The sequence below is a fragment of the Pinus tabuliformis genome, chromosome 6 (assembly GCF_031772625.1).
Source record: "Pinus tabuliformis cultivar Carrire ecotype Pingquan chromosome 6, CPIR1, whole genome shotgun sequence".
NCBI lineage: Eukaryota > Viridiplantae > Streptophyta > Pinopsida > Pinales > Pinaceae > Pinus > Pinus tabuliformis.
In genome coordinates, this window is record NC_142292.1 from 64,939,953 (window position 1) to 64,966,096 (window position 26,144).

General features: G+C 40.5%; 1 protein-coding gene across 1 annotated transcript in view; it reads left to right on the forward strand.

The window, feature by feature from the left end:
* LOC149257248 (uncharacterized) overlaps positions 1-22,901 on the forward strand; it is a 35,407-nt gene extending 12,506 nt beyond the window's left edge. The window contains exons 2-3 of the mRNA XM_089366760.1: positions 21,905-22,042; positions 22,187-22,901. Coding sequence (XP_089222886.1) covers positions 21,905-22,042; positions 22,187-22,848 — 800 coding nt within the window. The 3' untranslated portion in view covers positions 22,849-22,901. The remainder of the gene's footprint in view (positions 1-21,904; positions 22,043-22,186) is intronic.
* The last annotated feature ends 3,243 nt before the right edge of the window (positions 22,902-26,144 follow it).

Sequence of the window (26,144 nt, forward strand, 5' to 3'; positions counted from 1 at the left end):
GATCTCTTACTCATCCCTGGTCAAATGCAGAGAGGCAAGTGTCACAGGAGAAGTTTCTAGAAGATTTCATGCTTCTCCACCTTGCGGATTGACCCTGCCATTTGTCCACTCTCACCCATCGCACCCCATAGAAGGGTTTTTCAACATGCATCACACCTACTGTGTGTATTCAGGTGGGATGCAATGCACTTTGACCATGGGGCAGGTGAAATGGTCCAGTTTTGACTCGTTCTGAGTAGTTTTTCATGGAGAACTTCTGGGAGATGCTGTAATCAGTTGACCTTGTTCTTTTAGGGGTTGGAACAACACCTTTAGGGACTTAGGAGCCCTTAGTTTATGGACATTTATGATTGGGGTTGCAGTGCCCAAAAATTTCTATAACAATTTCCCCCTAAAGCATGAGGTCGTTAATCTTTTGATGTTGGGTGAAATGCTTTATCATGAGGATCCGAAGTTTTTTCAAGCTGGAAGGCGACCTATAATAAGATACAACACAATACATTATCTTCATAATATTTTCATGATCTAGCTGAGGCAGGCATTCCCATGCTCAGCTTTATAAATTCATTTTCATGTACATAGGACAGACAATTGTCTGAGTGCAGACTGATGATTCTGGTAGAGCCATCATCCCTTAGATTGGATGATTATCTATGCAGCAATGATGTACACTTGATGTCTTTATTTTCCTGAATATATATCGTAACCCGAATGGATGAAACTAGATCTCGGGTCTTCAATCTCGTTCGATCTTCACTCAAAGTACAAGTCGACCCATGTGAGAGATGTTCTGGAGTCGAACATGGAAAGACATCGCCTGATTACCAGCCAATGATGTAAGCCGTTAACAGGCATGAGAGGAATCATCGATAATGATGATGACCCTCAAGGTACTATAGTACAATTCACGTGGTGTGAATAAGGGACTTGGCATTGAACACCATGCAAAATCTTTCGGTCGAAGGCCATTGATGTAAACCTATCGCCGGAAGTGAGAAACTTGCCATTGAGGCAAGCAAGCTTCAAAGTACTGAAAGGGTTGTTCCTAGACCAACTTCTTGGATAATGAGCTGATGTCGACAAGAAGCGATCCATCATAGGAGGGCCTTATTGAATCCCACATCAATGACACGGAACAGAGTAAATGATTTTAATGGAGGTGAAAACGATCTGATGATATACGGTTCAGGGTGGCGGTCATGAAATAATGGAGCGTAAATGTATTGCAGTGGGTGAGACACAGGTGAATTCTCTGAGCGACTTCTCTTGAACATACCAGTGACACTGACATGATGGATTGGTAGCATTAACCCCAAATTTGGATGGTGTGATGGAACCATGGTGATGTGACCAGTGAATGGAACAACCCAACCCGACTCGGATGCGGAGTGAAAGTGTCATGTTCAAGAGCGACTTGCTACCAACAAAGTTTCTTCAAGTTTTCTTCCCAATTTTTCCCCAGTCATTGTTGACCAGTACCTCTTTATTTTTGTCAAGCTTGAGGAGGATAACATATGCTTGTTCTATAATTTTCCCTTCCGGCAAACCCATCGCTATGTTTTAACGAGCCTAGCGATAGTGAAACTCGTTCTTGTCTGTTATGGACAAGTTTGTCGCTATTCGGTTTTAACGAGTTTAACGACAAATATAACTCAGTGCTTTTCAATTTTAGAGAGTCTGAAAAGAGACGTAAAGGAAACTCCAAAAATCCTTTTTCGTCATCTAATCCCTTAAGTCCAAAAAAGTATAAAATAATACAAAAGGGATGAATTTTCGGTAATTTTAATGAGCCGAACAAAACAAGTGCTCGATCTTTTTGTGTAATAATCCCTCAGGTCCAAAAAGATTAAAATATAAAGGAGGGATAGCACTTCCGGTCCCTTTAAAGAGCTGGAGAGGCCAATGGCTCGGAAATCTTTCCATATTTTACGAGTCAGTTGAAAAGAGCTTAAAGGAGACTCGTTTTTTGAGGAACGAGTGATAGATTCGGGTAGCAACTAATTCCAAGTAAGGTTTGAAATTTTCTAATCACGACAGTGTCACAAGGATGGCTAATAGGATCACTCTTCACATCTGTTCCTCAAAAGGGTAAACAATCAAGTGGAGGTGAATGATCGGCCAATACAGAGTGGAGGTGATGATGAGAACACGACCAAGGCTTCAAAGGCTAAAGTAATACATTCATGATGGTTATTTACCGGAAATTGGTTCACTTTTTAATGAGCTTAAACATTGGGGGAAACACTTGCTCATTGCTTATGTTTATTTTTTAACGAGCTTGAATTCCGCGTTAAAACTGCTCGATCCAGTTGTATAATAAGGATGTCTCATCTAAGATGCCATTTTTAAGAAGCTTGCACCTTACAAAGCTTTGCTCTGCATCCTTTCTTTATGCAAGTTAGGAAACGACCTGTTAGCCTCCTGTTGCAATAGGTTTCATATTTCATGATTGACATTTTTACATGCCAAATATGTCATCTTTCTTGCAGCAAGGTTCCATATTTCCATAGAAGAAAAACCAGAGAAGAAGCAATAGAGTATGCCAATTCAAATGTTACTGCTGTTTCCAATTTTGATGAGTTGTTCCAGTTTTGAAGAAGTTCTTAAAGGGAGGTCCAGACCGTCTAATCCTGGCTTCCCTAGGTTTCAATTTCCTGTTTTAGAATATAGAGAATGACATCTGTCCAAACAGTTTAATCTTGGCAGATTTGTAGATAGGTAGAGAATCAAAGGGACCCAACTGTTTAATCTGGGCCCTGGCAGAAATAAGTGCAGATCTAGATAGGAAAATTCAAAAGAAAAAATTGTGAATCTGGGTCTGCAAGTCCAAGTGCACCCAAAATAAAAAGAAGAAAAAATGTTAGGACAGTAGGCTGGGTAGGTAGCCGTTCGATGGCAGAGTGATGAACAGTGATCAATTTAGTACCTCACAATGTCTTATTCTTCCAGATCACAGTTATCAGGCAGTTTTGCAGTTTCATGAAGGTACTCAGGCTGAAGATTCATTAACATCCCCCTCTTCTCATTCCCCCCCCCCCCCAAGTCACTTACTAACATCCCCCAAGAGGTCAAGATCTGCTTGAGCCTCTCAGTCACATCGTTTCCATGACATGTGCCTTGGTGAGGATCTCCTTCACTCAAGGACTGCTCACTCATCATCTGTGAGTCTTCTTTTCCCCAAATGGCATAAGGTCTCACACCTTAGTGCCCTCTCTTCATCTCCATATTAACTTTTAACGTTATTATCTAGCTCCCTAACAATTTTTCCTTTCCCCTACTAAAAATCATGTATATAACACTCCCCTATGTAAATATCCCATCCCTGGCATTATAGCCATAATTATACTAAGTCAGGGAAATCACAGTCCATCTGGGACTGTTTTTAGCCCATCCGTGTCATTGAGGAACTAGTTTGACACCTGGTCAGCTAGCAACCTCTCCCTTAACCCTAAAAACCCCCAAAAAAACCCATGTTTTCACCTTCCTCTTGTAAAATTTCACCCCACCGCTGTAAAAACCCACATTCCGCCCCTAACCCAAAGTTCCTGTGCATAATTATTAACCCGCGCCTTTATTTAACCCCGTAAACCCGTTTTCCTAAGCTTATAACCCATCCGCCGCGCATATTAAATTCGGAATATTCCTGTGAATATTCCCGCCCGTTAACCCCATATCCCGTCGCGTCCGCCGCCAGCCGTCCGATCCACAGCCCCGCAGATCTACGGCTGGCGGGCATCCTTATCCCCGATGCGCCCGGCCTTTAACGTCCGGGAGTTCGGCGGTTTCGCCGCCGTACTCCCGCCATGCGTCAGGCGCCGGGCTGTGGCGGAGCCCCTCCCTCCGAAACCGCCATCCCCCATAAGCGGTGCGCCACATACCGCTTACCGCCTGGTGACGTCAACAGCCCACGTCACCCCCCTTGTACAGTCACCCGATGAGTCACCTGCCTGCGTGGCCTCCTGCCACGTCACTGCCATGTGTCCCGCCACCGTACTTGCCACGTCATTGTCCGTACATGATGACATCATGCTGACGTCATCCCGCCACGTCGCCATGCTGACGTCACCCGCCGTACAATGTTGACGTCATGCTGACATCATCAGCCCTTTTTGGACGCAGAGGCGCGAAAATCGCACTTCGGAGCCCCAGAATCGAATTCTGAGGCAGTTTTTGATGAGCGATTTGCGCCTCATCGCAGGATTTTTTGGGCCAAAATGGAGAATCTTCAGGGAATCTTTAAGGAATCTTCGCTCCATGCAGCCCCAGGAAGCCCGAAAAGGCGCAGAAATGATCAGTTTTCTTCACAAAGCATACCAAAATGATCAGAAGACAATTCCAGATGATACAGAGGCCGAACAGCGGCCATTTACTGGTGATTAGACACGCAGTACATCAGATCAGCAGCCCAGATTTTGTCAAAGAGTATCAAAGAAGGAGAAGACGCCAAAGAGTATCAGCCGAAGATATTTTAGTGGCTCGAAGCAGCTAAGAATTAATGAGCCCATCAGGAAGTCAAATCAGGCAGCTAAAGCCCATTCCTGCACTCAAATCACAGCTTAAACTTAAATGCAGGTAGGCTTCGAGGAACAGGAACCCATGCATATTTATTTCAGAAGACACTACACCAAGCCACCAAGGACCACATCATTCACTCAATTCTGATACGGCGACCCTCAGCGCCGCTCAAGAGATTTTTTGCATTTAATTCCAGATAGAGTTAGGTCAATAAATGATGTTTTATGACCTGATTAGGTCAAGTTGTAATAAAAGCAGTAGATAGAAAGTTTTGCCCTATATATACCACCCTCTGTATAGTTTTAAGGGTTGGTCAATTGAGAATTTCATGAGAGACTCGCATTGTACACCTGAGTTCTTCCATAATCAAAGATTGTTGAAAGCTCGGAGAACGAACTGTCTGTTGTTGATGAATTTTTTGAAGAGTTGAAGATGGAATTCCTGCGCTGCGGCCTGAAGCAATAAGTGCCTCTTATCTCTGTTTATGTGTTTACCATTATCTAAATAGCAGGAAGAAAGAATAGCCTAGAATAAGTTTAAACACTCTCTATGCTCAATTTCTGCTATTTCTCTGTGTTTTCGTCTCAATGAATTGGTTATGAATATGAATTCCTCCCGGCTCATATTTACCCCAATTTACCTGTGTTTGCCAATTATCTAGGGATTCTTAACTGCCCCTGGGTAGCGCTCTGTCATCTCCTCTGTTAAGCCAATTGAGAGATTCTTAACTGCCTCTCATTGCTTGGCATCTCTTCCATCCATAAAACCTGAAAGTTGCTTCGACCTCAGCTATCCTGCTCCATCTTCCCTCACTGTGTTTAAAGAAATATAACAGCTTTTCTCATCCTTGACTCCACGCCCAATGGTTCGAGAAACTTAGAGTATACACTGCCTCTCCACCTGAAGAATCAATTTTCCCACCAAAACAAAACAAAGAACCCCCTGAGCCCAAGACCTAGCCTGAAATCCTTTCAAACAAAGTTAAATCTAAAAGAGAGAGCCCTCTCTGATTGCAGGTTGGCTAGAACCTGCAGTCCAAAGTTGGTTTGTGGTTACCTCGGCCGTATCCCTTTCTTAACCTTCAGGGACAACCTGAGTGATAACACGACCAATCCTACGAGTTTAAAGGGTTAGAGGACCTACAAATTTAAAAAATAAATGGTCGCTCTTCGCTTGCATGCCAAAAGGTTTTCATGCCCCCAAGTATAGCGAAAAATTTCCAGGTTACCAAAGATTGTTCCATCTGTGTCACAGACAAAAAACTTCCTCGGCAATGTCTATCGAAATAGACAAAGGTGAGTGGCGCAAACGCCTCCACTCACATAACTTTGACGAGGGAATCTTATTCCAGCCTAATCCCATTTTCCTAAATGGATGGGTGTGTCAGACTAGTCATATATCCTCCGCGGAAACCTACACTATACCCAAGGTTTTCCTGCCGAAGCAGGCCAGGGTGCATGCCCCCTGGGTTTCAGTCATATCCTCCGAATCACTCGTGCTCATCAGGAGGATGGACTGGGGATTGATGAGACATTCCTTACGTGAAAAGACCATTCAGGGTTGGTATATGACTATTTGCTATGTGTGAACCAGGGAATGAAAGCTGGTCTACGAGCTTGACCACTCTTCCTTCGTGCGGAAAACACATTACTCTAAAGAGTGAGGAGACGACGACTCCCATGCAATAAATATAGTCTCGTCCAAGGAGTAGATTATAATCCAGGGCTCCTTGGACTACCATTACGTTCATGTGAACGGTTTTCCTTCTCAATGTTATCGGCACATCGGGAAGGATCCCTAATGGTCGACTGGTTCCTTTGTCAAAGCCTGTTAGATTTCTCATCTCAGGCAAAAGTGATGGCGAGCCAAGCGCTTTCCAAGAAGTTGAGGAAAGGATACTCATAGAAGCCCCTTCATCTATGATGGTACCGACCATGACCATTCTATATATTTGAGCAATGATTCGAAATGGTACACTGGCCGGTAAACGGGGTCTTCCTAGTAGATTCCAGTCAAAGGAAACAACTAGGTTGCTTGGAGGTGGGACTGAATAGACGGCAGGATACGACTTTGACGAACTTCCTTCCTGCGGTAAAGGAACGGGTAAACTGCCCCCATGTTCATCGGAGTCTGTGCTTATGAAGAGAATTTGAACGGTGTCATTCTTGTTCTCTTCGATGACTGTATCATTTGAAGATTGATCCTCTGAAGGCATGACTGGGTCAACTGCCGCCTCGACCTTTTGACTTTCGTTTGGTGTGGATTCAGATGGTTTATCTTCAATGATAGACGCTTCGGCCGACCACAAGGGCGTGTCAGCCGGATTTTCAACTAGTGACGGACTCGGCAAGAGTTTCTTATATCCAGGAGGAAGCCATAATGGTGAAACCAGAAGGTTGTCCAAAACTCTCTTAGCTTTGTCTAAGAAGGGACAACGGTGGATGGCGTGATCGCCTTCACACAATTTACAAGGAAATTTATATTTTCCTTTTTGTCCAGGGGCTTCACTTTCACTAGTTGACGGTGTATGCTCAACATGATCGTCAGAGGTTGATGACACCGGATTGTGCAAATGAGGAGACCAGTCCCTTAAGATCCAAGGGATACAAGGACAATCTTGATGATAATGGTCTCCTTTGCAAATGACACATGGCGATTTAGGCCTGGTTGGTGCAGTGTGTGGATTTTTGCTAGACGATGCTTGGTTGCCCCTTTTCACCTTTGGGTCCTTCTTCTTCTTCTCTTTCTTCTTCTTCTCCTTCTTCTTCTCAGTTACTTGATTTTGTGCTTTACCAACTTCATCAAGCGAAGAGGAAGGAGGAGAGGAAGAATTGGACAAAGTATAGGGTTGGGGGGTAACTTTGGTATTGTTTAGTTGTTGACTTGATTGTTCAGGAATCGCAGTGTTCTGAACGATAGAAGTTGAGAAAAGCCATACGGGCAAGCCAATTGTCAATCCTGGAAGAGACAATGTGGCCATATGTGGTGCACCAACATCTCCCCAAGAGGAGAAGGGACTAGGATTTCCTCCAAGGGGAACTCCTTGGTTGGTGGACTCCATTTTTCCCAACCTAAGACCAACGTAGGAAAGGTGATGAATATTCTATTTAAAATAAATTTTAGATGCTTTGACACAACTTGTTTTTTCAATTTTTAAGAGTCGAGAAAAAACAAAATATGACTCTAGTCGCCTTTGATTTTTAATGAGCCTGAAGTGACAAGTGCTCAGATGGACCTTTTCCGTTAAGGAGTCTGAAAAGGAATGAAAGGGATTGCTCTGGAAATCTTGACAGAGGGATTACCAGACCAATCGTAGAACTGTAGAATACTTTTTACGGTACGGAAATCAATCTTCCCGAATGCTATGTTCAGTGCATTGCGATCGATAGGGCAGCAAACACGGCTTCCTATGGATAAAGGATAAAGCCTATTGTGGTCTCCCAAAATATACTTGACGGTACATGGGAGCACAAGTCCGTACTGGCACTTATCGTCTAAAAGTGGAGGAATCACCCAACCAACAGTGAAAACAATAGTTACCAGGCTTTACGACGTCGGAATACGTCTCTAGCCTAGACTTCTAGATGTTGTGCGTTAGGTTCCAAAGCGTTTTTAGATTCATTAAATTTATTTTATAGTTGATATTACTTAAGAGATTTGCCTTTCAGGTTCACCGCGTGATGTAGATGTACAATTCCTAAAATGCAATCTAAGATGATAAACAGTCGTTTAATCTTCTTTTTGCAATGAAAATCCTAGCTACTAAGGAAAGAAACATGATTTTCTTTCAACAAAGAGCAGAGAGCACACACTATATGCATTGTCCTAAATCAAACCAACAAACAGTCTAAATGCAAATGCACATGCATGTATTTGTTTTCATCTTTGTTAATGTGTGAATGATAAAAAGAAAGCTAAGCGCAAATCTGAATTATTTTTCAAAGCAACAATTACTAACAAGTTTCTTTTCAAAACAAAATGAGGACAAAGACGACACTTTGTTATTTGGAATTGAAAACTTGCTTTTGACACTTGAAAAACTACTAATTCAAATCAAATACAAGAGTAACAGTGTAATCGACTATCAAGAATAATTAGATTCTCTTCTATGACTGAAAACGACACTTGCGACACTTTCAAATCAAGAAACGACAGTACAATTACGCTACTTCTTTGTAAAGGAGAACTGAAAATGACTCAAAAATACATAAAAACATTTACAGTTCTTTGCACAATGGAGGCGGAATAACAACAAGGAAAGGGGTTTCAAACAAAGGTGTATTGACTACAGGCAGAAAAACTCCTGAATAGAGCTGAAAAGCATGAAAACAGAAACCAAAATTTAGGAACAATGCCTTGTCTGATCAGCGCACCTGTAACACAGTGAAACTGAAATGCAACACACCTACTACACTCGGGAAGTGCGATGCATTTGGAGTTCACAGAACAGACAGTGCGCTGGACCAGGGACGAGACTTTGACTGGGTTATGGGTCATAGTTTGTAGTTCAGTTCAGGGATTTAGGCCGAGCAAGTGGTAATCAGTAAATCAATCACAGGGGTAGATCTAAGGAGGTTACTAGAGCCACCACGAGGGCAATTAAAGAACTTGTAAATCAATCGTTTAATTCATAAACAAAACCCGGAGATAGACTGAAGCAGCATTGATCTACTTTGCACTTGCATAGCAAATGCAGTTCGAAGACTAGCTGGCTTGACTTCAGGCTCTGTCTATAAGTTTATAAAATAAACAAATGTAGATAAACAAACAATCTATTCGCTCCCTAGTATGGTTCCCATTTTGTTATCGGGAAAACTAGTGTCTATGCAGAGTTGCTAGTCCCACTAAGGCTGGTAGCTACTTTAGAAACAAACAAACTAAAAACTACTTTCGTTTTCCTTTATGAGAAATAAATAAGAGAAGAATAAGGAGATCAACCTCTGTCTTGCGCTTGGTTCCTTGCTCGATTCCTTTCTCTTCTGGTAGGTCTTTGCCACTCGCTTCCTTGTCTACCCATCTTCAAAGAGTACCTGTAGAATCAAAGCAGCATAACACTATCCAAGAACATAGATCTATTATCATAAACAATATAGGACCAGATGTATATTGACCACACAAATGCATAAATCATCAATCATACAAGAATGTGGAGGAAAACTTGAATAGCTTTATTGATAATCAAGAAAGAGCAAAGAGGATTACAACCAATTGTTCTAACCCAACATCATCCTCTCAGCAAGAAAGCCCTTCTTCACCTCATGAAAAGCTCAGATCACCCAACACTATGATATTGCACCAAGAAACCAACAACACTTCATTACAAGATACAAAATTCCAGCCTCTGGATCTCTCAGATGAGGGATCCATATATAGATGATTGCAAGGGGAATGAGTCAACTTTCAAGATTTGATTAGTGTCCTCTCTCTGATAGTTCTTGATTCCACTTGGAGATTGATGATCTCTTACTCATCCCTGGTCAAATGTAGAGAGGCAAGTGTCACAGGAGAAGTTTCTGGAAGATTCCATGCTTCTCCACCTTGTGGATTGACCCTACCATTTGTCCACTCTCGCCCATCGCACCCCATAGAAGGGTTTTTCAACATGCATCGCACCTACTGTGTGTATTCAGGTGGGATGCAATGCACTTTGACCATGGGGCAGGTGAAATGGTCCAGTTTTGACCCGTTCTGAGTAGTTTTTCATGGAGAACTTTTGGGAGATGTTGTAATCAGTGGACCTTGTTCTTTTAGGGGTTGGAACAACACCTTTAGGGACTTAAGAGCCCTTAGTTTATGGACATTTATGATTGGGGTTGCAGTGCCCAAAAATGTCTATAACACTTAGGGCCTCAGCTCAGTTAGTCAGTTTTTAGTCAGGATTTGGTTAGTTGTTAGTTAGATTTTAGTCAGTAGGTTAGCTCTGCATTGCAGCACATTTTCGAGCTTTTTCTTGTAGACAGTTTTTGGGATGTAACTATTACTTTTTTTATCAATAAAGATGAATCCAGCTTTGCACCAGCTCTAATATTTCTTAGGAGGCTGCAGCTCTTGGGTTTGGGCCCAACCCAATTGCCAGTACCTCCTTTGTGCACTTTTATGTGTTTTTGCTGCATTCTTAGAATAATTTATGTTATTTAGGTTAAGATCTTGCTTTGCTTATTAGGTTGTTTTTGATGATTAAAATAATTTTTCATACTTCAGGTTGATTTGAAAGCTTGGTAAAGGAAAAGATCTACGAAAAGCCCATCAAGAAATCCTTGATCTCATCTCTCCCTCCTTGGAACCATGAGCTGAGACCAAGGCATACTTGCTGCCACAAAAACACTATTTTTTCCTTTCCATGTAATTGCTAGTGTTAGATTTTTAGTTAAGGAAATTGATACCAGTAGTACTTGCATGTTTAGAATTTGTTCTTGCTTAGCTTCCATTTTTATCTTGCATGATTTTCTGCCAATAAACTTCTGTTCATCATGTTTATGGTTTTTAGGTCAAATTAGGTCAAAATAGCTAGATCTTTGGTTTTCCTAGTCTTTGTTGATCAGTTTTGAAAAATAGTGTATAGAACACCTGTGATACCTCCCTACCTACCATTCCTCCATCATACAACCTTCTCCAACCCCTAATCCAAGATTCCTCCCCTTCATTTGCACATGTCCCCACTTTTCCCTAATTTCTACATTCTTGTGCATCATTGCTCCCTCCATCCTTGAACAAATCCAATCACCTTAATCACTCCTTAACCTCATTCACCAGGTCCTAGACCCCTTAACATCCTTATCCAACCTCCATTTCCACTTTCCCACCGTTTTTCCACCATCAACCCTCCAAAATCCTCTTTCGGATCTTCCTGTAGAACCCCTACAGACTTCCTGTAGAAGTTCACGTGAGCGGTTTTTTGAGATCTGATCACTGTGAAACTCTATGGAAGGGTGTTAGGGACCCCTTAGGCCCTCTTCTCACCTTCCCAACCTCCTGCAAGTGCCCACTCCATTTCCTTTTGCCAATCAACCTCTGCACAGTCAAAAACAGTTAAAGAACACGCATAATAATTCTGCAAAATTACTCAAAAATGAAAAAAGATGTTTTTTGTAGATTTTACTAGAGAAGTAGCTTAGTCACATGCATTTTAACTTTCTAAAATTCAATGGCATCCATTTCCACCACTTTCATCTCTTTTCTTGCACTAGTAGGGCTAGCTGGTAAAAACTAGGGTTTGCTAGGGTTTGCGTTTCTTTTCAGCTTTCAGCTTCTTTCTGCAAGTAGACTAGCCTCCTCTGAGTTAGCTTTCATCCATCATAGTTAAAAGCTTCTTCTAAGAGCTCATAGAAGTTGTCTTAAGCTCCTAGCAGACTTGTGCCAGCTAATCAAGTGCCAGCCTGCAGCAAGAGCTAGTACTTATGCATATAACACCATCGCTTCCAAGTTTGTTACGAACTACCAAGTTGGTAAAAGTAAAGAAGGGAGTCCCAGGAGTTGCAGCATCATTGCTGTAATACTGGAGCCCACCATGCATCTGTTCCTACGTCCCCTGCATTTGTGCGAGCTTGCCTTCAATTGTTGTTGTAATGACAAAGGCCTCATCGATCCAAGGTTGAACGCACGCCTTCAAAATTGCTTCTCAGTGTCATGATGCGTCCACTTGCTCTTTCAGTGCTTTGGCCTGTTGTATTCGCACGAGACTTTGAGTGATGGCCACCATCTGCGTGGTCCCTTTGATGTTGTCATATTGTTGTTGGAGCTCACATGCCTCTGCCTCTAAGCGCTGGATTTTGTGGTCCTCCTACAGATTGGTGAGGATCCCAAATGACTCTTCCAACATAATAGTGCAGTCCCTTCCTCCACTGTTGATCTCTTCCATCCCCGATGTAATAGCGCTGACACATTGTTCTCTAAATTCTGGAGGGCTGGATGGCTGCACCTTCAACCGCAGCTCTACTATTTGAAGGTTCAGCTCCAACTGAACCTTGATCATTTCTTCTCACGCGTCGCGCACCCCTGCGGCTAATCTGTGGATGCACCCCTCTACTGGTGTGTTTGCTGGGATGACCAGATTAGGGACCATCTGGAAGGTTTCTTCCAATACTTGTACCATCTTCCTATTCTGCGACACCACTTCGTTGCACTGCAAGATGAACTGCTCCATGTTGATATTTTTCTTGCTGAACACTTGCAACGCACGGCTCTCCCTAGCCCATAGTTCTACAGTAGTCCCATCCTGCAAAACCTAGAGCATCTCCCACGGGAGCGCAGCCATGTTGATCCTATCCCTTTGAGTGTGCTAACCATAGGCCTATCGACCTCAATTGTTGTAACCAGTGCCCCTTTTAGTAGCACTATTGTGTTTGTTGTCCGAGCACTCAACATTTGCTCGACTGCAGCTATCCCTACTGTGAGGCTAGTCAAAAGGGTACTAGCCTGAGGAGTGCACACCTGCAACTCCTGAAGCTGCACTCGGAGGGCCCCCAACACAATATGATTCTCCTGCATGAAGTTCTGGAGGGCCTCGGAGGTGAAGTCGCACACCGTCTCACCTATGTCATGCAAATCCCTCTCTGTAAGGGTGATCGGGTCGATAGACAGCTTTGATGCTTTGACCTTCTTGTGCAACCTCATCCACTCGCTCGGGTGCTAGCACTTTAGTTGTGTTGACGCTGTTTGTGGGTCCATGCCACTCTCCTCTTCCTCTGTTTTCATCTCTTTCTCTTGCCCATGTGATTGGAAATAATACTGAGACGGGGGGGTGTGAATCAATATTAGCAAGTTAATTATTTTTCATTTCACAATCATATTTGTATATGCTACTTCAATTAGTGAAAACTGCGTACATATGCAACTGTATTTAAGGAAACTAGTGTATAACCTGCAGAATTATAATTTAATTTATTCTTCAGATGTTGATCATTAATCTATGCATCAGAACCTTATAAATAGTAACTAGGTACAGTAAAACAAAGCAGACAGTCACACACAAGAACACAAGATATAAGGTGGAAACCCAATGTGGGTGAAAACCACCTGCTGCAATTCATCTCTATCTTCTTTTAATAAGAAACTTCTTTTTACAATGGTTCTGTACTGGTGCAGTCTTATACCAGTACGTAGGCTTCTACCTGTAGAAGGCTACAACCTTCTCTCATTCTCTAGACTCTCCTAGAAGGGAGCTACAACCCCCTTAGATCTTGTACTAGCTGATGTACTAGTACGTAGGTGCTGGCCTACATAAGGCTACAACTTTCTCTTTTTCTTCCAGGGACCACGTTTCATAACTTTTCAGACTAGATCCATCAATAATGTCAATCAAACATCAAAAGTATTTTCTTCAACCAATCTCCTTTGCACCAAAATAAAACTGAATCAACTAATCACTTCTCTGAATGTTGTATCCAGAATACATTACCAGTAACCAGAAACCAATCCTAAACCCAAAACACTACAGCAATAAACAAAAGTAGCTAAAATGTATTTTATGAGACATACGGTACTTCAATATATAGAACTTGTGTGCATATGCTTCTGTATTACAACAAAACTGCCTATACACTATTTTGTAATACCGAACCAACGTGTATACGCGCCTTTGCTATGCTGAACCTATGTATAGATTTATAAGAGATAATCTACCCTTTTCAATTATTTAGACATTAGTTACACCCAGATTATCAAATTTATAGATCAAGTTATGCGCCAAATATAACTGATCAAAATCACGCAAAGATACTTCTCTTCAAGTCTTGAGATATTGACCCATCAATAGAACTTATCCTTCTTCTAGCGCTCAGGTTCCTCCTTGATTCAGATCCAGCTATGCACCATGACCCAATGACTAGTATTCTACTTCTTGCTCTTCATAAGATATTCAATCCTTGAGTGTCTTTGCCTAATGATCTCCTTCCCCTTTTATAGTCTTAGGCCTTACTCAATACCATGGTCCAAAACCATAGAGAATCAATACCTTGGACCCAATACCCAGGGTCAATACTTTGGACCAAATACCATGGAACCAATACCAAAATACCATGGACCAAATACCACAGACCAAAACCAAGTTTTCCAAATTGTACACACTTTTCTGTGCATGAAAGTGCATGTATATGCATATGCGCCTTTTGGTCTATGAACTTGCGTGTATACGCGGCTTTGTTAACAGGAACCTGCGTATACCTCCTTTTGCTTTATTCTGAGAGCCTGTGAGCCTGAGCTGTTGTTGGGTCCCTATAATACTAGTGATTACCCCATTACTATTGTAGTTATACCCCTTATTAATATTGTTGTGCCCCTATTGCCCCCATATTGTTATTACTGTGCCCCATAGAATCCCTCTATTGTTATTTTTGTGGCTTTATATTATTATTGTTAGGTCGGCTGGGTTATATTGTGACTCCTTAGACTCCTATATATAGAAAGGAGGTTCTGTCATTTGTATCATCCAAGAATTGTTCATTTATGTAATGTAAAGGAGGTTTCCCCCTCAAAGAGGCTAAATTATAAGGCATTGATCTATCCTTTCTATCTTTTCTTGAACTGGTTTCATAACATTTGGTATCAGAGCCTTGGATTCTAGGGTTTCGCTGCTCCCAACAGGTCATCGTGGAATTTTTACTATAACGTTTTTTCTGAGATGTTTCAGAAGCTAAAAAAAAAACCCATTTGAGAAGATATCGCGCTGAATCTCGAGTCTAAATTTCAGAACTTTTTGCGCTATATTTTCGGAGATATGATCTAAGGAAGTTGGTCTTCTTATAGACTCCTGAATTACATTCCAAACAGGTGACCTGGGGAAAATCATCATAACTTTCTTTCTGAGCATCAGATTGAAATTTCGTAAGAAGGTACAGAAAGAGGACGGACTGTAGTTTCTTGTATATATTTTTTCAGAGCCAAAGGTTGAAATAGTGATTCGTGGCACGTCGTACAAGTTGGCTCTACTGAACTAGTCTATAAGCAGGTCACTGTGGGAGATTTTGCATAACTCTTCCTTGGAGAATCCAATTTGGATCAGACTAGTGGTATTGGAAAGAGGACACAGAAGGCTACTATAGATCACAATTTCAGAATTGGATGATATGAAACTACAAAGATACATCAAATTCAATATCAGGCTTCTACGAAGTGAAAAAAGGTATGTAGTTTTTTTTTAAATTTTTGTGTAAGCTTGGTTTGAAGGAATTCAAAGGGCATAGTAAAGCATTATTATTGGTAATTGATGCCTCGAGGAAAGAAAATGCAAACACCTAGTAAGGAACCTAAAAGCTCTAGCATGACTCATGAAGAAGAGGAAGAAATGCTACATGATATATCAAAATTACAAGAACAAGTGCAACAAATGTCACGCTCACAAAAGCTAACAGAAGCTAAGATAAATGGCGTGGAATCTAAGATAAATGGCTTGGAATCTAAGATAAAGGGCATGGAAGCTAAGATGGATGATTAGAAGACAGATTTGAAGAGAGACATGGCAGATTTGAAGACAGATTTGACAAACTTTCTACAAGAAATACTTACTAATGGTGAAAAGGTTATAAAGGAAACTCACGATGTGAACAAAATAAATGTTAATCATGATTTCATAGACTCTAATGCTGGATCGAAGACCCACCATATTCGAAAAATCGATATGAGGAAGTTTGATGTCAAGGATCCCGCAACATGGATATTACAGATGGAGCAATGTTTCGATCTCAATAATGTGCAAAACACACAATAGGTATGTATGGAAACTTTATATTTGGAACCAAATCAATTTGTATGGTATCAATGGCTTTGCTCTCGTAAACAATTTATCACTTGGGCAATTTTCATGGAAGAATTGATAGCACATTATGAGGATACAAAAAGCAACACTTTTTTTAGCCAATTGATAAGTCTTAAACAAAAGGGTTCAATAATGGAGCACATTGAGGAGTTCCAAAAATTGAACATAATGGTAAAATATATTCCAGAGGAGCATAGGATTGATGTGTTCATAGGGTTTTTAAAGGATAATATCCAACATGATGTTTTCCTTTGGGAACTTGATTCATTAGAGAAGGCATTCAGGTTGGCAAGAAAAATGGAAAGCAAAATTATGGAAACCAGGAAGCATACCACTCACAACTATAAAGATGGAAGTGTTGTTGCCCCTAGTCTTCCACAACCTATAAGGTTGACACCTCAACAATTGGAAGTAAAAATAGCAAAAGGGCTTTGTTACAGTTGTGATAGCAAATACACTAAAGATCATAAATGTGCTGAGAAGAAATTATTCTACATAGATTGTGAAGAGGAAGAAGAAAAGGAGCAAGAAAGGTCAAAAGAAGAGGATATATTCTAGGAACAAAGACTAGATGAAGAAAAAAAAATCCGACCATATCTTGTAATGCATTGGCAGGAATTACCACTCCTCAAACCATCAAGATAGAAGGACAAATCAAGAAGAAAAAGGTAATAGTGTTGATTGATTCAAGAAGCACCCACAATTTTATTCATTGTAAGGTAGCAAAAGAATTGAATTGCTTCCTATATCCAGCACCAGAGTGTCAAGTGATGATTGCAAATGGAGGAACAATAAATTTCTCTAGAAAGTGCCATAATATCAAGCTATCCATGGGGAATATGTATTGACTAGCCCAATGCTTTCCATTCCAATGGGAGGTGCTGATGTTGTACTAGGAGTCCAATGGCTACAATCGTTGGGTACAATAGCTTTTAATTTTCAAGAACTTTTCATCAAATTTTCTATGGAAGGAAAGGAAGTTGAATTAAGGGGTATTGCAAGGAAACCAAGAAAGATAATCAGCTCTAATGGTATGACAAAGCTTCTAAAAAAGGAACAAAGAGGTGTAATTGCACAATTATGTTCGCTAGATGTTTCCACATCGGAAACATTTATTTCTCCAGATCTCGAAAAAGTCCTGGACAATCGTTCCAAGGTATTTGAGACTCCAAAAGGTCTCCCACCTATGCGTGATCATAATCATGCTATTCATCTGATTCCAGGAAGTGTTCCTCCAAACATTAGGCCGTACAGATACCCCTATGTCCAAAAGAGTGAAATTGAACGTATGGTTGCAGAAATGCTAGAGGCTGGTATAATTCAACCGAGTCAAAGTTCTTTCTTTGCTCCAGTAGTTTTGGTGCATAAGAAGAATGGATCATGGCACATGTGTCTGGATTATAGGGAGCTCAACAATCTCACTATTAAAGATAAGTTCCCCATTCCTATCATTGATGAATTATTGGATGAATTGCATGGATCAATTTACTTCACCAAGTTGGATCTTCGTTCAGGATATCATCAAATCATAATGAAGACTGAAGACTTTCTGAAAACAGCATTTAGAACTCATGAGGGTCATTATGAATTTTTGGTCATGCCTTTTGGCCTTACCAATGCACCTTCAACATTTCAAGGTTTGATGAATTCAATTTTCAAACCATTCCTTAGAAAATTTGTGTTAGTATTTTTTGATGATATACTAATCTATAGCAAGTCTTGGAAGGATCATGTTGAACATGTTGACAGGGTGCTACAACTTTTGGAGGAGAAACAATTATATGCAAAAAGATCCAAATGTTTCTTTGGAGTCCAGGAGGTGGAATATCTGGGTCATATTGTATCTCATGAAGGAGTTAAGGTATACCCTAGAAAAATTAAAGCCATTAAGGAATGGAAAATTCCCACATCCATAAAGCATCTGCGAGGATTTCTCAGGTTGACAGGGTATTATCGCAAGTTTGTTGAGAATTATGGGAGAATAGCAGCACCTCTAACAACATTATTGAAGAAAGATGCATTTTCATGGACTCCGGAAGCAAAAAAGGCCTTTGAACATCTTAAAGAGGCAATGTGCCAAGCACCGGTCTTAGCTACACCGGACTTCACAAAAACCTTTATTGTGGAATGTGATTCTTCAGGAAATGGAATTGGTGTTGTTCTAATGCAAGATGAAAGACCCATTGCTTTTGAAAGTCGTCCAATCAAGGGAAAGTTTTTAAGAAAAGCTATTTATGAGAAGGAAATGTTGGCAATACTCCATGCACTTAAGAAATGGCGACCCTACTTGTTGGGTCCCTATAATACTAGTGATTACCCCATTACTATTGTATTTATACCCCTTATTAATATTTTTGTGCCCCTATTTCCCCCATATTGTTATTATTTTGCCCCATAGAATCCCTCTATTGTTATTTTTGTGGCTTTATATTATTATTGTTAGGTCGGCTGGATTATATTGTGACTCCTTAGACTCCTATATATAGAAAGGAGGTTTTGTCATTTGAATCATCAAAGAATTGTTCATTTATGTAATGTAAAGGAGGTTTCCCCCTTTAAGAGGCTGAATTCTAAGGCGTTGATCTATCTTTTCTATCTTTTCTTGAGCTGGTTTCATAACATTTGGTTTCAGAGCTTTGGATTCTAGGGTTTCGCTGCTCCAAACAGGTCATCCTGGCATTTTCGCTATATCGTTTTTTCTACGATGTTTCTGTTAAACACACATGGACAGCACAAGAGATATGAAAGATAAATCATGCAGTACATTTTTTATTAACATGAGATATACATTTATAGTACAATACGTGACTCTTGGGTTTCAGATCCCAAGGTCTCTTGGACTGCTTTGGTCTATTCGGCTTCCACACTAACCCATTTAGGATTAGGTGTCCAACATTCCCCCGCTTAATCCGAAGGGTTATGTATGAGTCCAAGAAGAGAGCTGTAATACAAAATGTGCAAATATGCATGGCAGCACTAGGCTGAATGTGCTCTATGAAATGTTGGTATAAAGGGCAGTGGTTTAAGGATGACCACCAACACTGGAACGCTTAGTGCAATTCCCGGAACTCTTCCAAAACTAGCAAGAAACTGAAGTTTTCTGCTAGAGGAAGTGATCCTATTGTTTTAAAGAGGGAAACCTTCAACCATAAAAGGGAGGTCTCACCCCGCATAAAAGGTAAAACTTCAACCTGAAAAGGGAAGTCTCAACCTGTGATGGTTTAAGGATAACCAACAACTCTGGAATGCTTAATGCAATTCCTGGAACTCTTCCAAAACTGGCAAGAAGCTGGAGTCTTCTGCTAGAGGAAGTGTTCTCAATTGTGTTCCTGGAATGCTTCCGAAACTGGCAAGAAGCTGAAGTCTTCTGCTAGAGGAAGTGTCCCAGATTGCCAACTGAAGGCATGTTCACGGGCATATTTGTCTCTGGCTACAACTCTGAAACTGGTGTGGCAGGTTGTGGCTCAGGCTCGCTTGATGTGACTTTGAAGCTTGTAGATGACCATCATTTCCCCCCCTGTCAGATACAAGGTGAGATGATGGAGAAAACTCAACTGCAAGACTGTTCAATATTCTGGAACAAGTTCTGACATGTGTTTGGAATATCTTCTTGGCTGTTGATGCCCATTGCCAAGAAGCGATCCATCCAAGATGAATCTTTGTTCTTGTAGGACGTTTGTTTCTGAAGCATCTGTGTGAAGAATGGCTGGTTTTATGACAGTGCTTACATGGATGAAGATCAAAACAGTGATCTTTCAGATGGCCAACTCGATCACAGTGTTGGAATTTCTCAATCTGTTGTTGTTGTTGTTGCTGTTGAGGTGAACTGTCATGAGGAATAGGTGAACTGTCATGAGGAACAAGTGAACTGTCATGAATAAATCCAGCACTTTGAAACTGAATGGGCTTTGAGTAGTCTGGAATATGAAAGGACAAGTCCTTGTCATATCCAAGACTAGTTCTGTGCTTGTTATGGACAAGCTGTTCCCAAGGTCTGATGATGGGATTGGGAAGTGCAGACTGAGTTTCTGCATCTGTATGTACAACTGCTGCTTTATTGGGCACTGGATCTGAATGAACTTGAACAATATTGACTTGCTGTTTATGGGAGTCTGCTTCATTGTTCTGAACAGAAACAGGTTCAGAATGATGACTCCATTTGTGTAATTCTTCCTGCTGTAGCTTTGTCTCAAGCTGCAAAAACTCTATCTTTTCTTGTGCATTTTGTATACATTTTTGAATGTCAGCAATAATGTCTTTATTGATTATGATTGCACTGTCAGTAGTGGATACGATTAGAGTTCTCAATAACTCTAATATTCTTTCAAGCTTAGCCATTTTTCTACACCTTAAAAATCCTCCAAATCCCACAGAAAAATGTAAGCTGCTAAATATCTTCAAGTTACACAAGAAAGCCCTGTAGCTTAAAGGGAAAAAAAAAACAACCAGAGATATCTTGAAACTATGAAAATTATACAAATATCACCGAGTCCTTCTATATTGAATCCTCTAATATTTTGAAGAAATCCCTCGACTGCTGCAAAACTATCAGCTGCTAAATATCTTCAAGCTACACAAAGAAAATCTTGGAGGGAAAGCGTTGGTGGCTTAATGAGCAGACTATTGCAACTGTGGCACTTTTCATTGTATCCACAACAAATATTTTAGTTCCAAAATGTGGCGGCAAGATTATTGATATTGTCAGCAGAGATTTGAGAACGGAAGAAGAGAGCAGATGCTTTTAATACCATCAAAAAAACACTCTTGTGGAAATTCTTCTTATAATCTTAATTGGTTCATTTGCTACTGCACTGCGTGGATGGTGGTTTGCATCATCTTTTGTTGCTCGACCGAGAAAAGATTTATTTCGACATCTTATTAACAACACTTCAATAAAAATCTCTGATATGAACAACCTTTAAGAAAATACACTAATTCGGTCTATAATACCACGAAACTTGCTAATTAGGAATCAAATCAATACATATCTTCCTTTGATCTGTATGCCTTCTCTAGCGCTACCAAACCATTTCACTGTTCTGCAAACTAGACAAGTCGCTCTCTATTGCTGAAGAGCAGTTTTCGTTTTCCGCCGAACGGGAGGAACTCCACGCTTTTACCCAAATCGCAATTACTGGCAAATTCACACTTTCCCTTTTATATGCAGAAGCTATTTTTCAGATTATGATTATAAAACCATTTCACAATCAATCACTGTATATGGGAGTTTCCTCTTTCATGGCAAATTTAGAACTTCTGAAATCTTCAATCAAATCCAATGACTCAATTCATGCATATATGACTTGAACCTATGAAACAATGCGCCCATATTCCATTCGACATTATTAATCGACCCAACCAGCACAAAAAATTTGTATTTTCGAACCAATATCAATCATGTATATATTAGCAGATTCAACTCGAATCTGTTCAAGAATAAATGCCCACCAGACACCTTGAATTCACATTCATATAACCCAATACAGCAATGGTTCCCTTCAGACAGAGTAGGCCTACACTATCCGACTCTCCCAGGAAGATCTCACACCTGCGACAACATTACCTTAATATTGGCATTTTGCAATTATCCTGGTTCGATTCAGCTGTATATATAACATTGTTTCGATTTTCATGAAGAATTATGCGTAGATTCAGAACAACACAAACAGGAGCTTCACTATGACAGTGCTACTATGATCATGAAATTGAAAGCTCAGATACAAGCGCTGGAAGATCGTGCAAATGCTGCAAAGGACTCGCAGACAACATACCACCGTATTCCAACTCATATTCAAAGCATAAAATCATCATTTTAACCAGCAAACAAATCCCTACCGAGATGCCATTATACAATATGGTGATGTAGAGGATTGAAAACTATGCTTACGCACTGAGAGCCGAGAACACTCTGCCACTAAGCTCTTCCGAGACTACTGAGACACTATTGCGACTATTGCGATACTTATTTAACTCACGACTCGCCCTCAGTCAGAAAGCAGCATAATGCAGGGTACAAGCACAAGGCAAATGTTCGGGCATATTATCAACAATTTGAAGAGCAGCAAACTCAAAGTTTGATAGATCAGAGGGTCAAGGAACATCTTGGTCAGACAGCAGCTTTCCAGCAGCAAGTTGGTGCCGCCTTCCAGCATCAGCTTGCTTCTATACAGGCTGGGCAACAGAGGCCTCGTATTCCAATGTTACAACCACCTACTTTGCCTGTACCGGGATCTACACAGGTACCGAATGGCCTGTCAATGTTATCTACTGTTCGCCCCCCTGTCCTAATGCGACCTCCAATAATTCCTCGAGGCTATGGTGTATCTTTGGGGACATCTCCAATGATTAGACCTCCTGGTGCAGTGGTTACTTCACCTCCGGGTGTAGCACAGTCCAATGGGTTGCCAAGGCCACCTACCCTGACTCCCCCAGTTTTCACAGGGGTAACAGCATCTACAGCCACATCATCACCAATGTCAAATGTCCTTACATCTAATCCACCTATTTCTGGTCCTTCTGGTATGTATCAAAATCAAGAACCAAATTCTATTCCTACAAGCGGAGCTTATGGAACGTACTGATACAACTATGCAGCAGACCTAGCTAGTTTTTCTGAACAGAGTACATCAGTGACCTGCCCTTTATACACCAGCAATATCACCCATACTTGGTCTTGAAATGGCACATTGTCTAGAGTAAGTTTACAGCAACTTGAATATGCCCAGGGAGGATGTAACTGTCATGTAACAACTTCTTAACCAGTCCCGTAAAGGGAGCCGACCGGACGCAAGAAGAAATGCTTAACCAGTCCACCTGAATGCTTTGACCAACATATTAGTAGCATTCAACCAACGCATATGAACCAAGGAGTTGTTGCGGGAATTTGTATATGTCAATCATGGGTTGGCCGATAGACTGTTTCAAAGGCGTGAATTGTTATCTGACAGGACAGAGCAGCGCATGCATAGGGATAGCATACTAAAAATAAAGTTCTGAGGGGTGCCAAGGTTTTCAGACAGAATTCAAAGCATTAGAGTAGGTGCACATTGCAAGGAATCAAAGACATGTTTTCTGTCAAGGCAGAGAGCAGTTACAAGGAGCGTTGGGAGGCGAAGAAATCAACGGAGGCGTTATAACACAGTAGCACAGCAGCATTGAAACGCTTCTGACATAGATCAGAAATTTTAGAACTAATTATTTATGACATAATGCATGCCGGCCCAAATAAAGGAATACAACCCCTTCAAGTTTCAGTTTTTAATGCACAGGAAACATGCACTGTATACGGTTCCACTCTCAACACAATACGCCACTTAATGATTTTTATATACCATAAAAACTTCCAAACATATACGAGTTCAATGACTTCCAACTAATTTGCAGAGATGGACCATAAAAACTCATTAAGACATAGAAGCGTTGGTTTACACAGGCCACAAAAACAAGTGGCTTACACAATATTGAGAAGGTTATGAACGTACCAGCTCTGATACCATGTTAAACACACATGGACAGCACAAGAGATATGAAAGATAAATCATGCAGTACATTTTTTATTAACATGAGATATACATTTATAATACAATACGTGACTCTTGGGTTTCAGATCCCAAGGTCTCTTGGACTGCTTTGGTCTATTCAGCTTCCACACTAACCCATTTAGGATTAGGTGTCCAAAAGTTTCAAAAGTTGCAAAAAAAACCCATTTGAGAAGAAATCACACTGAACCTCGGGTCCGAATTTCAGAGCTTTTCGCGAGATATTTGCGGAGCTATGATCTGAGCAGGTTGGTCTTTTTGCAAACTCCTGAATTACATTCCAAACAAGTGACCTGGGGAAAATCGTCATAACTTTCTCTCTGGGGATCAGATTGAAATTTTGTAAGAAGGTACAGAAAGAGGATGGATTGCAGTTTCTTTTATGCATTTTTCAGATCCAAAGGTCAAAAAAGTGACTTGTGGCACGTCGTACAAGTTCGCTCTATTGAACTAGTCTATAATCAAGTCATTGTGGGAGATTTCACATAACTCTTCCTTAGGGAATCCAATTTGGGTCAGACTTGTGGCATTGGAAAGAAGACACAGAGGGCTACTGCAGGTCACAAATTCAGAACTAGATTATCAAAAAGTATAGAGATACATCAGAGGAAATATCGAGCTCCTACAAAGTGAAAAAGGTGTGTAGATTTTCTTAAATTTTTGCTTAAGCTTGGTTTGAAAATTTATTTTGAAGGAATTCAAAGGGCATAATAGAGCATTATTATCGATAACTGATGCCCCGAGGAAAGAAAATGCAAACACCTAGTAAGGAACCTAAAAGCTCTAGCATGACTCATGAAGAAGAAGAAGAAATGCTATATGATATATCAAAATTACAAGAACAAGTGCAACAAGTGTCAATTGCACAAAAAGCAACAGAATCTAAGATGGATGGTTTAAGGAAAGATGTAGAAGCTAAGATGAATGGTTTAAAGAAAGTCGTAGAAGCTAAGATGGATGGCATGGAAGCTAAGGTGAATGGCATGGATGCTAAAATTGATGGCATGGATGATAAGATGGAAGAATTGAAGATAAATATGAATAAGTTGCTACAAGAAATGGTCACTAAGGGTGAAAGGGTACTAAAGGAAACTCATGATGAGGACAAAAGAAATGTTAATCATGATTCCATAGACTCTAATGTTGGATCGAAGATTGACCATGTTCCAAAAATCGATATGAGGAAGTTTGATGGCAAGGATCCCGCCACATGGATATTACAGATGGAGCAATTCTTCGATCTCAATAATGTGAAAAACACACAAAAGGTACGTATGGCAACTTTATATTTGGAACCAAATCAGTTTGTATGGTATCAATGGCTTTGCTCTTGTAAACAATTTATCACTTGGGCAATTTTTACGGAAGAATTGATAGCACATTATGAGGATACAAAAAGCAACACTTTTTTTAGCCAATTGATAAGTCTCAAACAAAAGGGTTCAATAATGGAGCACATTGAGGAGTTCCAAAAATTGAACATAAGGGTAAAAGATATTCCAGAGGAGCATAGGATTGATGTGTTCATAGGGTCTTTAAAGGATAATATCCAACATGATGTTCACTTTTGGGAACCTGATTCATTAGAGAAGGCATTCAGGTTAGCAAGAAAAATGGAAAGCAAAATTATGGCAACCAGGAAGCATACCACTCACAACTATAAAGATGGAAGTGTTGTTGCCCCTAGTCTTCCACAACCTATAAGGTTGACACCACAACAATTGGAAGAAAAAAGAGCAAAAGGGCTTTGTTACAGTTGTGATAGCAAATACACTAAAGGTCATAAGTGTGCTGAGAAGAAATTATTCTACATAGATTGTGAAGAGGAAGAAGAAAAGGAGCAAGAAAGGTCAAAAGAAGGGGATATACTCCAGGAAAAAAGCCTAGATGAAGAAAAAATAAATCCAACCATATCTTGTAATGCATTGGTAGGAATTACCACTCCTCAAACCATCAAGATAGAAGGACAAATCAAGAAGAAAAAGGTAATAGTGTTGATTGATTCAGGAAGCACCCACAATTTTATTCATTGTAAGGTAGCAAAAGAATTGAATTGCTTCCTATATCCAGCACCAGAGTGTCAAGTGATGATTGCAAATGGAGGAACAATAAATTTCTCTGGAAAGTGCCATAATATCAAGCTATCCATGGGAGAATATGTATTGACTAGCCCAATGCTTTCCATTCCAATGGGAGGTGCTGATGTTGTACTAGGAGTCCAATGGCTACAATCCTTGGGTACAATAGCTTTTAATTTTCAAGAACTTTTCATCAAATTTTCTACAGAAGGAAAGGAAGTTGAATTAAGGGGTATTGCAGGGAAACCAGGAAAGATAATC